Below are 15,919 nucleotides of genomic sequence, written 5' to 3' on the forward strand. Positions count from 1 at the left end.
AAGGATCAACTTTCCATTTCTTAGTGCTTTCTCTTTTCAAATCATACTTGATCCTCTTCCTTGGTCAAGACAAGTCCAATTTGACATCGTAAAAGGCTCATATCAAATTACAAATAATTCTAATTTAATATAAACTTATGAAATAAATTAGGAAAAACATCACAGCATTTTAAAAGCGCTAATGTAATATGAAGGTGATGTATGATTTGTCTATGTGTCAAGCGGATATATATATATATATATATAGATAATAAAAACAAAAATGAATAGATAGATAATTAATTTTAATTAAAAATATCAATAATATTAATTATATTATGGTGATTTAATTTATTGTTGATATTACAATCTAATATGATAAACATGTGTTGGGAAGCGGATCCCCCGCGTAATGGTTTTGGGGCTTAAAGCCCACAATTTTGGGTATTGATATTGTAAAAGCTCCGCGAAGTGCACGGAGCACGAACTTTAATGAGTCAGGTCAAAGGGTTGTCCGCCCGAAAATAATTTAAAGTTAATATAGAATATGTTGGCCTGTGAAGCAGGAAAGAGTTCCCTCTGCGGACAGAGGCAACCCCTCTAGCCCTAGAGTGGGTCTAGTCACAAACAAGGACAAACCAACAAAAATTCTCCTTAAATAGTTCAAGTTAGAGGCCTACCTCAACCGGTGGTCGATGAAGTTCCGTTGAGCTGCTCCAGCTTCCGCTTTCTTCTCCTAATGAGTAATCAACCTGAAACAAAGTAAGGAAATACAACAAAGCACATAACCGGATACAACACATAACTATTTACCCATAAAGTCAAGAAATCATGAGCTATCTAGTACATTGCATACGAGATATAGGAAAACATCATTGATTGTATTAAATATGAAATAGAGTAAGCTTACAACCGAGGTCTTGACGTCACAAGCCTTCTCAGGAGGGTCCAGCCAGCACGTTCCTCAAGCATTCACCCTTGAAGATGGATCTCCCAATACAAGTCTCTCTCACTCACAAGTTTCACACAAGATCAAAGGCACTTCACAACCTTCCTCAAGCTCTCAAACTATCCCACACTTGTCACACCAGCTACCTATCAAGCTCACAATACTATCAGCAACACTCCAAAGACTAAGAATTCCAAAACTAGTAGCCCATAGCAATGGTGAAAGCTTAAATAGGAGAAGGAGTCTCCATGAATGGTGGGAAGCTGAGCTTATCTCCAAGGAAGGTAGCACAAATGACGGAATAGCCATGCCAGAGAAGGGAGGGCGACATAAACAAGGCCAACAACCAGGTCTGGAGTTATCTGGAAGGCCGACTGTTAGAACAAACTCGCCCAAACTGGATCATCGCAGGTACATAACTGGTCTGACGCGCTGACATCGCTACTACATAACGGAGAAGGTCATGTCATCGCGGGAAAATACAAGCAACAGTTGCGCTGGCACATGAATTTCGACCATTGCGGGAATCACGTGTACTTCCACGATTGCAGCGCATATGGTCTATTTTGGAGCGCTCATCAGCGCGTTTATTTGGAAAACAGACGCGATGATGCAGAAAATTTGGCAAAGTGGGTCATTTGGCAACATCAGAGAGCATGAGCATGAATGATTTTGGACTCATGACACAGTAGGAAGACTGGGATGAAGGCAGTGACAAATTACTGTGTAACAGATGCCCCCTAAAGTATGAAGCCCGAGAGAGTGGGAGGGGTGAAATGCTTTACGAAACTGACTGAACTAGAACACCATCTGGAAGAACCTGCAAGTACAACTGATATCTCTGATAATGAATTACATGTAGTCTAGGCATGGGCGCAGCCATCCAAAAGACATACGAAATAGGTCTGTGGTATGGATGCAGCCACCCAGCTAATGAGACCATGATGATAATAAAGGTATGGTTGCAGCCATCCATGAAGACTCAGGTATGGTCGCAGCCATCCATAAATGAGTCATGTAATCATAAAACCAATCCACGCAGCCCGAACATGTGTAAGCTGAGTTTGGGGTCTTGAACCCATCCGATCATAGTACAAATCCTAACATGCGAATAGAGGTGTTGAGGTCGAGCATGATAGAATATCGCTTGATTATCGGTCAATGATGAAAACCATTAACAAGCGCGAGAGAAACCACCAATAATGCCGATGGCTCTCAAAGTACTATCTAGCACAATCCACTAAGTGTGAAAAAGGAGCTGAAGTCGAACACTCGTGGAATCACCCAATCGATGACCAATGATGAAAGTCGACCGTCAGGTGCGAAGAACTTTCCATTGAGGCATGCAAGCTCTAAGGTACCAAAGGGGATCTCTAGGTCAATCTCCTGGATAATGAGCTGATGTCGACAGGAGACGACCCGTCGCAGGAGGGCCATAATGTTTCCCCCATCAATGACACAAGATAAGGAACAAGTGGTAGATGGTGGAGCAGAGTACCAGAGGAGAAGGCGAGGGTGTAAACTACAGAGGGATTATACTCTTGAACATATCGGCGACACAACTCCGGAAGGGGGTGTGGCAGCATTCAGGCACCGATGGATCAGAGGCATGAAGGAGACGGCATGAATCACATGAAATGAGGCTAGAATGATAACCCAAACCCGCGGAAGGCCAAATGACGATGAATGGATGTCCCAACCTGACAAGAAGCAAAAGTGTCGATGTTCAAGAGTGACTAGCTGCCATAGACAATCAATGATAAACCTGTTGTCGAGTCCATCCTAGTAATAGTTTAACGAGCCCTAGGAAGGAGAAGCTCGAGTCTCGTCATGGTGACGAGTCCAATGTCGTCAGGGTTTAACGAGTTCGACATAGGTGAAACTTGGAGTCTTTTTCATGTTTAGAGAGTTTGAAAAAGACACGGAAAAGAAAACTCCAGGGGGGTCCTTTTTCGTAGAGTTGTGTCTCTCGAGCCCGAAAAAGTATAAAACAATACTCGAGAGAACCGCCTAACCGTTATGATCGAGGAGTACTTTTTGTAAGTAGTAACTTCGACCCAAAAAAGTAAAAAATCGGTCAGAAGCACGTCATTTCGTAACCAATAACGAGCCTGAAACGACAAAAAACCAGCGATCTTTTTATGTTTAAACGGTCGAAAAAAGAGCTTAAAGGTGATCGCCTCTCGTTTCTTTTAACGAGTCAAGAGGGAAACTTGGCCATCTTTTCATGTTTCAAGTTGGAAAAGAGCTTAAAGACGACTTTTCGGGATCAAGTGCATATAAAACTGTCGTAATTCCACTATCTGAGACCCTGCACAAAGAACACTGCACACGTAAACCCGTCCAAGATAATATGAACAATGTGTATAAGGACATAGTTAAAAACCATATTGTGACCATGCATATAGCAAAAACCATGAGAAAAACCCACATTTATGAAATGTAATATTTAATTTCACAAAATTACCATGAATAGGGAGGTTAAACCATAATTTTTTACCATTGTTACCATTCAACCACTGTGGAGCAACTTGGAGCATTGAGGTTGGCGAACGAAATTCGGCCCCGTATGTGCATCATTCGTCTCGAAACCAGTTCCAGGTAGACACACATTGCCCTGCGCTCTGATTTAATGTCTTTTTTGCTACATTTGATGGTGGGATGTGTGAATTTGGGCGGATTTTTAATCTGCATTCGGCTCTCGGTCAGCACCGGTTTTGCTATCAGGTCCACGATGACCGATAAAAATTTACGCAGACCAGGCCCGGATCATCGCGGAAAAGTGATGTACTTCCGCAATGACTCGAGAAAAATAACACAGGCGCCCATTATCATCGCGTTTGTTTTAGAAACAGACGCGATGATGCCGTGCGACAATTTTTTAATAAAATTCACGTTTAAAACTTTGTAAACAAGGCGCTAATGGAATTTTTCGTCATGCAGGGTCATAATGGTGTTTGTCTGGCAAGAATGCGTGCATGATAACAATGATATAGAGGCTTTTGCCGATGCGGGGTGCCGAAACGCATTGCGGGGATGTGGATTACTCAAATTTTTCCTAACTCCACGCTTATGGGCACAACCTGACCTATTGGAGCTACTGATCAGGGCCTGGAATCCCACAGATGGGAAATTTATCATCCGAGGCCGGGATATCGAGTTCGATTCTACAGACATCTATTTTTTGACTGGGCTGTCTCGTCGAGGTGAGAGGCCCATTCTGGAGGGGCAGCGACCCGGGGGTGATACCTTAGATATGCTGATGGCTCAAGTGTGCCCACAGGCACGCAAGTCAAGGAGTGGGAAGGTGGCAATCCCAACGGTGGAGGACATAATCCTTCGTGCTATGCTCTTCATGGTGACACGAGTAGTGGGCTCCCAAGCCCAACATGAGGCTTGAAGACCCATCTCCGACTGGCCCTCGAATGTCTAAATCCCACCATGTTTAACTGGGCAGAGGCAGTAACGGCAAGCATGAAGAGGCAACTGATCAACTGTCGTCGAGGAGAGACGAAACAGTTTGGTTATAGATCGATCTTAGTCCCACTCATGCTGGAGCGGGTGCCGGCACTGCAGTTGCAAGACATGGCTTTGGATGCACCCAGGCCACGTGAGACGAGGGCCACGCGATGGGCTCATGTCATGCCACGAGGAGGTGGCGAACGACCAGTGGCATGGGGGACATTTTTCCGAGAGTGGTTGGAGCGACAGACGATCTTCGTGGAGGATTGGCCGTATGCCGGCATGGATTTCCGCGGAGATCCTGACATGCAGCTGCCTGCTGGAGAGCAGTGGGATGACGGCGGTAAGACACTTGATCACATTTTTTGATTTTTTTTTTATTTTTTTTTATGATGTTTTTTATTTTTTCATGTACATGTCCTAATGACGAACGCTATGGTATGCAGATGTAGGACCAGTGAGACCCCTTGGACTGGCTCCAGAGGCACGGAGGGACGCGTAGGGCGTTGGAGCTCTAGCCCTGGCTCCTCCGGAAGATGACACGATGGAGACAGTGATCCAGAACCTTGAGGGCCTGCTAGCAGGGATTCCAGATTACATGGGGATCGAGGAGGTCCCCAGAGCGTCCCAGATCCACACAGTAGGAGTGGAACCCAGGATGCACCGCCTGTTGAGGCGGGTGGCACGAGCAGCTGTGCACTATAGGGAGCACAACTCGCCGCAGTAGACACCTAGGTTTTTATTTCCTGCTGGTGATTTTTTGAGAGACATGTGTCTCAGATGTACAGAGAACGCAGACTCTATTTAGACATGTACACTTATTTTTGAGCGCCTCGGTGTGCCACATGATATATATATACATACATATTCCTATGGTCTATTATTGTGCTTTATATGCTTTCTTGTATGATGTTTTGATTACATGTTACGCAAATGTCTGTCTAATACATGATTAGCCAATGCATCAGTTAATGTGTTCAATCGTCGTGGAATATGCTGATATGTAATGAAATCAAAATTCCTCTCTAACAATTTAACACGTAAATACAACCTTAAAATGCGATGGTCTCTGACGGAATATCACCCATTGAGCTGGTGGACGACAAGTTGAGAGTCCAGGTTCACAACCAATGTACGAATACTGAGATTAATCGCCTCGGCCAGTAATTCAATCACAGCACTATATTCAGCGACATTGTTTGTGGTACAACCTAAACACACACCTTGAAGATCTATCAACTCACCGTGAGGATCGTAGATCACCCACGCCGCAGAAGACAAATTGCGGGTGCTGCGGTAGGCACCATCAGCGAAACCAACGTAAGGTGCACCAGACATCTGCACAAGAAGCAAAGGACACAATAAGTGGGCAATCACGCCTTCACACCAAGACAAAAACATGAAAACACACACACACAACACACCTGCTAAAACACACATATGTACAAACCGAAGTGCATGGAATTCACGCATAGTACTTTTTCAAGTACAGCCCGTTTCGGGGCTTATCGAGAGGATTCCCTTCGTAGTCAATTAGCTCGTAGGCCCCTTTCTGCAAAACTCTCTTTACAATATAAGGCCCCAACCACATGGGCTCGAGTTTGCCTAACCCCAGCTTATCATTCGCTTGATCATATAGCAGGACTAAATCTCCCTCAACAAAAGAACGAGGATGGACAGTATGATCGAAGTGAGTTTTCACTCTCTTCTTCTGTGCTTTGATAGCTAGAGAGGCTAGCCGACGGGTCTTGTCCAGCCGTTCTAGGTAAAGAAGGCGTTCTTCTACTGGAGTAGTGTTGGGAAGTAATTCGACGGCCAACTTCAACGAAGGGATCTCGCACTCGATTGGAAGGGTAGCCTCCAGTCCGTAAACTAATTGAAATGGAGTGAAATCGGTGGCATCCTTCACAGAGGTTCGGTAGGCCCACAAGGCGGGGAACAACATCAAGTGCCAGTTAGACTTATGCATGCCAACGGTACGTTGAAGCATCGTAACCAGAACCTTGTTGACGGCTTCAACTTGGCCATTGGCCTAAGGATAGTATGGAGTCGAACTATCATGCCGTAAGCCTAGCTGGGTTGCTAGCTCGGTCATCATGTGATTACGGAAATGCTTCCCGTGATCCGTGGCGATGGCCTGAGGGACTCCGCACCGTGAAATAACATGGTTGAACAAAAATTGCGTCGTTGTGTGACCGTCTTCAGTTAATGTGGGCATCGCCTCGGCCCATTTGGTGAAGTAATCGACGGCAACGATAATATACCCATGCCCCCCGGCCGAGCGAGGGTTACAGGTCGTATAATCAATGCCCCATTTTGCAAAAGGGCCGACGGTGACAACAGGGTGCAATGGAGCGGGAGGCGCACGCATCTTCCGCTGGTATATCTGGCACTCGTGACAGGAGTGGATGGCAAGAATGAAATCCTTAAAGATGGAGGGCCAGAAATAATCGACGTGGAGGATTTTTTGAGCAGTAGCATATCCGGACATGTGACCACCATAGGCACCAGAATGGCAGTCATTCAAAACTCGCTCAGCTTCCTCGAAAGTTAGACATCGGCGGAGAACGGAGTCGGCGCCGAGACGGTACAGGGTGTCCCCAATGATACGGTAGGGCTGAGACTGATGACGGATCCGTCGCTGAGCATCCTTGGACACAGCGGGACGAAAGGAGGACGTCTGCAGATATACAATGATATCCCCGTACCAGGGATCGAGGGTGCTAATTAGGAACAGAGTTTCGTCCGGAATATGGTCCTCTGACCGAGAGGGCACGATAGGAGATGGCAAAGAGCAAAGTTACTCAGCAAAGACAAGGGATTTCTTAGACTTGGCAGTGGTGAATTCCAAGTCAAACTCTTGGAGGATAACGATCCACTTCGAGTACTTCCCCCCAGCAACTGTCGTGACAAAATGTACGTCATCGGGTTGCAATCAGAAACCACGGTCGTAGTACACAACAAGATATAATGGCGGAAACATTGGATGACACAAACGGCGGCCAATGCCAACTTCTCGACGTAAGCATATCGAGTTTCTGTATCTAAAAGATTACGGCTGAGGTAATATATGACATGCTCAGTGTCATCATCGTCATCTTGAACGAGAACCATGCCGATAGTGGTATCGGCAGCGGCCAAATACAGAGTATAGTCACGATGATAATTCGGAGGACACAACAATGGAGCAGAAACAAGGAGACCCTTGAGACGCTCGAAGGACTCTTGAGCGACGACATCCCAATGAAAAGGGGTATCTCGCTTTAATAACCGTGTAAAGCCTTTAGCCACTTCGACATAGTTCGGAATGAATCGTCTTAAAAAATTTGCTTTGCCCTGCAAGCTCTGCAATTGCTGCAAAGAAGCAGGGGGAGGAAGATTCAGAATAGCCTCGACTTTAAGGGGATCCAAACGGATGCCCTCTCGGGAGACGATAAACCTGAGCAGTCTGCCTGACTCAACGCAGAAGACACACTTGTGAGGATTAAGCCTGATGCGGTAGTGTCGACAACGGAGAAATATTTCGCGAAGATGAGTTGGGTGGTCCTGGAATTTGACTGAATGAGCTGGTAGATCATCCAGGTACGGTTGTACAATGTGACGGATGTCATGGAAAGCATAGAACATTGCACGTTGGAAGGTAGCACCGGCGTTCTTCAAACCGAAAGGGAGCTTTTTGTAGGCGAAAGTCCCCCACGGACAGATAAAGGCAGTGTTGTGCTGATCGACGGGTGCAATATTGATTTGGTTATACCCAGAAAAATCATCCATGAATGAATACATTTCGCTTCCAGCACACTCATCAATGAGCTGATCAATGAAGGGTGTGGGGAAGTTATCTTTAGGACAGGCCCGGTTAATGTCACGGTAATCAACACAGACTCGAATGGTACCCTGTTTTTTATTCACAGGGACGATATTGGAGACCCAATCTGTGAGTGGGATGGGGTAAATAAAACCAGCCTTAAGAAGCTTTTCAACTTCCGCTTTAATGGCTGCAGCCTTTCGGGGGTGCACGGGGCGTAGACGTTGGCGAATAGGCTTAGCACCCGGATACGTAGGTATCTCATGCACCACTATGCTAGGGTCAATGCCGGGCATTTCTTCGTAGGACCAAGCAAAGACATCACGAAATTCGCGAAAAAGATCGGTATAGAGCTAAATTTCCTCCAGAGTACAAGTGACTCCAATATGAATATGCTCGACAATCCCTGGTTTCACAGAGATGTCGATGGGTTGAGTCTGCGTGATGTTTCCCATATTTCCTTTAGAGGACACTTGATAAACTTGAATGGGTGTTTGAAGGGGTTGAGATGGGAGACAAGGAGCAAACCGCTCGAGACAGGTAAGCATTTCCCGATGGGCAAGGAGAAACGAGGAACGATGGTGATGATCAGACCAAGGAGGTTCCTCGAGAGACATGGTCTCGATAATGGCTTCATCGGAAAGAAATGTTTCCTTTAAAGGATCTGAAGAAGTGTCATCTCCAAGCCAAGGGGAATGAGCGTACGAGTCGGGAGCCCTGCTCGAAGGAGAAAGTTCGGAAAGAGGAGCTGATGCGGCAACGATTTCGATGTAGTTGAGCTCGGCAGGACTCAACGGCATCTTATCGCCCCAAGATTCTATCTGATCAGCAGGGGGAAGAACCCATGGATCAGAGCGAACGGAAATCATATTAATAGGAGCGACGTTAGGAGGTGGGAGTGAAAAAACACCCATCAGGGCAGGATCTTTAAAAAGTCCAGCTCCCACACTCTCATATGGTTTGGAGGTATGCTCCACAAAAGGCACGTTGCCTTCGGAAGAGGAGGTGAAGAAGGAGAGCTGGTCTACGGTGACAATCTTCGCCTGATGAGGGAAACAAATGACACGAAAAAGAGACGAGGCCACGGCTTGCATGGCGTATGTCCAGCTACGTCCGAGGAGGAGGTTGTAGGTAAGATTAGCATCAACAACTTCAACTTCCACTTCGACCGTCTTCCCTTCCAAAGAAATGGGCAAACGTTGGAGTATACCATAAGGGCGAGACTCTCTCCCATCAAAGGCTTCCAAGGTTGTAGGAGACTGGCTCAGCGTTGGAGAACCAATAGCCTTCCAACAGGCAACAGACATGATGCAAGTTGAAGCACCTTCATCAATGACTATACGATGAATCATTTTAGAATTGATAATGACCTGTATGAGATAGGCGATTTAGTGAGGCAGTCTCGGTGTATGGCTTTCCAGGTCAAAAGTAATCAGATCCGAGTCGGCCGGGTCTATGCCACCGATGGCTGACAGCAAGGACTTCCTCTATGAGGGGCAGCTCTAGAGTACTTCTAAGGCGGACATAGCAGACGGAGCCTGAGCTAAATCCTCAATGATGTTGTAGTGCTAGGCAACACGAGCATTAGGGTTGTAAGAAGACTTCCAGAGTACACCTTTTGGAGGGGGTCGGATGGGCGTCTTAGTGCTGGGTCTCTCGATATGGAGTGGACTAGAACTAGATGAAGGAGTGCTAGAGGGGACCTCAGGCTCTTTCCCGGCAGGCGACGGATACTCTTTTGCCCGAGTACTGATGTGGACGGGGATCGTCCCAGCCATAAATACTTGAGAACCAAAGGAAGAAGAGGGTTGAGATGGGTCAGCCACCATTTGCGTTTGCTGTGAGGGAAAAGGCTCTTTGAGCACAGCAGGAGTCCCGAGAGCACCTTTCAACAAATGACTAACTTCAGACCGCCTCGAGCAGTCCTTGGTATAGTGATCCTCGTCATAGATAAGACAAGGGTACTTGGGCTTGCGTTTGGTGCCTTCCTCGAGTGGAGGTTTAGGGAATCCTGCTTAGGTTGATCCGCTTTATTCTTTCCTTTTCCTTTCTTCTTTCCTTTCGAGGCTTTGTCCGCCGTGGTGGACTGGACGACGTTGACCTCGAAAGTATTACCAGAATTAGACACAGCCTGAGAATTATTTTCGTTCGAAGCATTCGACTTTTGCTTCCCAGGGTTTGCGGAAGATTTCTTAGAGGACGGATTTACAGATCCAATGACACCGTCAACAGATGGCTTTGGCAGAGCTTTGGAAGTTCCGGGCCTCGGGGCATCAGGCAAATAATCATATAGGGTACCGGACTAGGAATAAACCAAGTCAAGGTACTGAGCACGCGCAATAGCCTGCTCTTCAGTTACACATGCCCCCATAGTGATGTCCCGTGCGATTGCGGGGACAAAGGAGGTTGTAAACCAATCGGTCAGGAGCTAATTAGGAATCCAAAACTTAATCAAACGACGACGCTGTCTCCATTCATGTATATGATCGGAGATGTGCGTGGCCATATCCTGTTTAAGAGACGTGAGGAGATGCGTTTCCATCTCATACCGGATTGGCAACTGAAAATGAGTTAAAAATGCCATTGCCAACGAGTTAAAATCTTGATCCGCGGGCTAGCTCAATATACCACTTAGCAGTAGAGCCAGTGAGAGTCCTTTGAAAAAGGCGGAGCCGGACTGAATCGTCAAGCCACGAATTTGACGAACACCAAAGATGATAAGTCATAACGTGGGCTTGGGGGTCTTCTCCAACTTTGCCATCGAATTTGGGACAATCACCGGGAATCTTGGTTGGAACTGGTGGCCATAATGGATTATGAAGGATAGGATCATTAGTCAATTTGGACACATCTGGCAGTTCAAATGTTGCTAAGAAAGATAACTGAGGATTGAAGGACATCTGTGGCCGCGAGTAAGGGGTAGCACCAGGGTTCCAACCAGTTGTTGGTTGCCCCCATTAATTTTGTCCAGACGGATTTGGCCCTGAAGGGTTTTGTCCGTAGGGATTTTGCCCGTAGGGGTTATAGCCATAATTGGATGGTTGACCCTGGATTTGCCCCCCAGCACCCCATTGATTACCAACTTGACCTACAGGAGCAACATACTGTTGCTGGTAATTCTGATAAGGATTCACCTGCATTTGTTGATAATTTTGGTACGGGGCAAATTGAGTTTTCCCTTGGGATTGCTGGAAACCATAAGGCGGCTAGGCTCCAAACTAAGCCTGAGAAGCAGGTTGCGTTTGATAGGCTGGTTGGGATTGAAATCCAACCTGCATCTGAAGACCGAATTGGATCTCGGGCCCAGCCTAAGGCTGAAAACCGAGTTGAGCTTGAGAAGCAATGATCATTTGAGTGCCCGGTTGGGCAGGCCCAGAAGGATGTCCTTGAGAGAGTTGAGGCTGAGCCATCTGGCCAGAAGGTTGACCTAGTTGAGATTGAGATTGGCCCATCTGCCCAGAAGGATGAGCTTGCTGGGTGTTGGGCTGTCCTTGCACAACTGAGGGTTGTCCTGACAGACCGGATGGCTGAGCGGACTGGACAGTTGGTTGACCTGATTGGATTTGAGGCTGACCGACCTGCCCAGATGCTTGACCATACTGGACAGTGGGTTGGCCTTGCTGAACGTAAGGTTGACCAGCTTGCCCAGATGCTTGACCATACTGGGCAGTGGGTTGGCCTTGCTGAACGTAAGGTTGACCAGCTTGCCAAAAGGATGACCTTGCTGGACACCAGGTTGACCTTGTTGCATGTAAATTTGTCCCGGATTACCAGAAGGTTGAGCAAAATAGGTAAAAGATGGACCACCAGAGGCTGAAGGTTGTCCCTGAAAGGGTTGTCCTTGTGGGCCCCCAGGTTGCCCTGGATAAGACTACCCGTAATACTGCTGCCCTTGAGAGGTTTGCACATAAGACGGTTGGCCTTGATTAGGCGGTCCTTGAAGATGTGCAGGCGATACTTGGCCACCATGATAAGTGGTGGTGCCCCAAGAAACTGATAATGGAACCGAGACCTCAACGGTAGGCTGAGATGGCAAGGATTCGACAAGATAAAGGTGATATCCTACGGGATCGTAGTAATGGAACGGACCTTGTGAGCTCGGATGCTAGACAGCTTGTAAATACTGATCGTATGCCCCCCCTGCTGGAATGGAACCAGAAGAAGGTGAGGCATTTACCGCAGGATTAACAACTCCGGGTACGGATGCCGATGGGCCACTATAAGCTGACCCTGAGGAAGGCCCAGTAGCAGTGGTCACAACTGAGGATGCAGTAACAACACCGACAACGGGGGTTGAAGACGCCACACAAACAGTTGGAATAGTCGGGACGGAAGTGACAGACACATTGTGAATTTGAGGAATAAAGGACTCCGAGGTCGGAGTGATGGCGTGTGACCATATAGAACTCATAGAGGGAGTCCTAGAATACATAACATCCCTTAACGCCTTATAGCGTAAAGGCAACATAACACCAAGAGGGGTGCTAGGAAAAGGTGTAGTTTCCATTGCGGTGGGAATTTCACCGCTCATCGCAACGAATTCTTCACTTGTGACAGGGGATATGTCCTCCATATCAGAAGAAGACATTGGAACCAAGACACCAGGGGGAGTAGGAGGGATATCTTCTTCAGAAGGCTCCCAAACGGGGTTCCAGTGAATTTCGTAAGCCTCGTCGTCTGGAGCGCGAGAGTTAATCGGTTGGATACTCGGAATAACAGGGAGAGTATCACTCACAACCAGTACCTCAGGAGCAACAGAGGAAGGAGACCCTTGGTCACTTGGAACGGGAGACGGGATCGGTGATTCCGCCAGGATGACAACTTCAAAAGATCCTAGGCAAACTAACGAGAAAGAACCCTACTCAAGCTAACGCAAACAAGATCTAACCGGGTAAATGTGAATCGTGGCCGAATAAATTTTAAGACACAGGAACAAAACTTGACCTTTTCATTTTTAAAGAGTCGAGAAAAGGACAAAAGATGACTCTAGTCGCCTTCGAATATTTAATGAGCCTGAAGTGACAAGTGCTTAGATGGACCTTTTTTTTTAGAGAGTCCGAAAAGGAACGAAAGTGACTACTCTGGAGAACTAGGCAAAAGGTTTACCAAACAAATCCGTAAAACTGCATATACACCTTGGCAGTCATACGAAAACCAAGGACTTTCCGTACGGCAGTCAATCTTCCCGAATGCTGTGTTCGGTGCGTTACAGCTTGTAAGGCGGCAGACACGCCTTCCTATGGATAAAGGATGATAACCTAGTGGGGTCTCCCCATATACTCGATGGTACATGGGAGCTCAAATCCGTACTAGACCACTATTGAGTCACGGAAGGAGGAATCACCCAACCTTGAGTGAAACAAAAGTGACTAGGTTTAACGACGCTGGAGCACGTCTCTAGCCTAGACCTCTAAATGTGTGCATTATGTTCCAATGCGTTATTAGATTTATGCAGTTCATTTTAACGTTGATCTTGGATTATGTTTCAGTTTTCAGGCCTTACCGTATGTATATTTCAAAGCCTAGGATGCAACTAAAATGAATGAAGTATCCTTTTCTTCGATGAACGCCTACCTACGGGAGGGTAGAGAGATCATTACCAAACCAAGAAGACCAAGGCAACACACAGTCACTCAATGCAAGTAGACATCAATTCCTAAAATGCATGGATACTACTAATGAGAGATCTAAACATTCGCTTTTCAATATGCAACTTGAAATGCAAATTTTCTTTCACTTTCGCATGCTAAATGGGATGCAATTTTTGATTTTGATGTCTTTAATCTAAAGAAACCAGTAAGCAACAAACAAATGTGGAAAACTGGTTGACCCCAAACAATTGTAATCTATTTCCGGGTAGTGAAGAGAAATCAAAACAATGCCAAGATTGGTTCAACAACGATCACTAGATAATCAACCAAAAGTAAGCAAAGGGGAAGGCTCAATCAAACCAACAGAAAGTAGCAAACGAATCTTTGCAAACAAGCAACCAAGCAAAGCTGATCCAGCAAACTTGGAACATGTTGTGGCCACCAACAACCCCCCTCCTTATTTAGTAATAACACTAGGTAAGTGGGGACCCTTAGTAAAAATTCAAAAAATTCAATTAAGGCTCATGTATTTTACTCCTTAAGAAAACATCGCATCGCGCAAAGAATGATAGGACATTTCCTTATGAGTAAAAATGATAAACTATGAGAGTGTGACGCGAATTCCATCACATCGCATGCATTAGGAAATGCTCACATTGGAAAACCTTTAAAAAATTACCAATATTCGATATGCGATATCGCATATCGCAATGTCGCATTAAAAAACACATAACCATTTAACGATTGTAACGATCTCCGATCTTGCGATAGCGCGATACTGCGATCCACGATTTTGCGATAGCGCGATCGAGCATCCCTGCGATAACACATCTTAATGAAATTTGCGATAATGCGACACTGCGATGCTGTGATGCGAATCGCAGAAACATTCCATCGCAGATTTTCCCTGGCTCAACATTCAAGAAAAGCTTTCCATAAACCAAGAACCGGATACGCGCTTTAATGATAATTAATGAATGATACGCCAGTTGTTAATGAAAGACGGTTTTGTGTTTTTCGAAGAGTCAGTTTACGTCAGGTGGTTTGTTTTTGTACATCCGTAGAGCTTAAAGCTTTCTTGTCGATTTTTATTATCATTACTCTCTCCTCATGTGTGAACTACAAGAACTAAAAAATAGAAGCAACACAAAGCAATGTGCAGGAAGCCGTGAAAGAAAAGGGTAAAGTTCCAATGCTCAGAGACAGAGAAGAGATGCCCTCATAAACGGATACCGCATGCAACAGAGCCGCAGATTCACAGAATGCTGCTAAGCTATCCATTACAGATCTTTCATTCACAGCCATGTTTGAATGAGTAGTTGAATAATGCTGATATCAATAGGCGGTTTAACGCTCGAGGTCAGAAGCTCATGAAAGCAATATGTTTACAAAATTTTGAAGCTTATACCCGGTGAAGGAAAAGGCGCTAAAGGCGAAAAATGCATCAAAGAGGCTCGGATCAAAGAACGGAGGCAGTTTCTGGTGCGCGATTAGCGCCTAGCGCTAATCACGCATCGCTGAGAAAATTGCTCAAAAAGAAAAACCTCTAACTGCTCAGTTACTTGTAAGCCCGAAAAACGCAAGAAAGCAAAGGAAGAAGCAATTTGAGGATTAACCAAGTGGAACTTGGATTATTACTAGGCAGACACAGTAAATCCACATAGTCAGAGGATGACTCTCGAGTATATTATCAATTTTGCTGAAAATATGGTGCCAGCTCTTACCATTTATGTTTGCTTAGCCCAACCAAAAGCGGAAGACAGTCAGCCGACTCTACCTAGGCAAATATTGAATGCTCGCAACATTAAGGAGCAAATGTAGAAATAGTTAGATATTAGATTTAATTTTTAGAAATAGTTTTGCTTAGAAAAAGGGCGGTCATTTAAACCATATCCTGAATCTGTGTAATTAAGTTATTTAGTTAGTAGTATTTAAACCCTTCTCATGCATTTAGAGAAGGGTCCAGAAATTTATCAAAAACTTGTCCTCAAAACATGCACTTTTGCACCCTCAAAGGAGGTTTTGGTGAATGAATGGATCAAGATTTGTTGATGTTTGCATCTGATATCTGCTACTGATGTTGCACTTCTGTACTCTTAGTGGATGTTAGAGCAAGGAGAGATCAATCATTGT

At 45.6% G+C, this 15,919-nt stretch overlaps 1 protein-coding gene across 1 annotated transcript in view; it reads left to right on the forward strand.

The window, feature by feature from the left end:
- Positions 1 to 15,919, forward strand: part of LOC149162929 (UDP-glucuronic acid decarboxylase 4-like) — a 46,310-nt gene that overhangs the window by 12,829 nt on the left and 17,562 nt on the right. Inside the window, exon 3 of the mRNA XM_089435311.1 lies at positions 11,740 to 11,930. Within this exon, the coding sequence (XP_089291437.1) occupies positions 11,740 to 11,930 (191 nt within the window). The remainder of the gene's footprint in view (positions 1 to 11,739; positions 11,931 to 15,919) is intronic.

Source organism: Pinus tabuliformis, chromosome 5_2, assembly GCF_031772625.1.
Source record: "Pinus tabuliformis cultivar Carrire ecotype Pingquan chromosome 5_2, CPIR1, whole genome shotgun sequence".
In the NCBI taxonomy this organism is placed as follows: Eukaryota; Viridiplantae; Streptophyta; class Pinopsida; order Pinales; family Pinaceae; genus Pinus; species Pinus tabuliformis.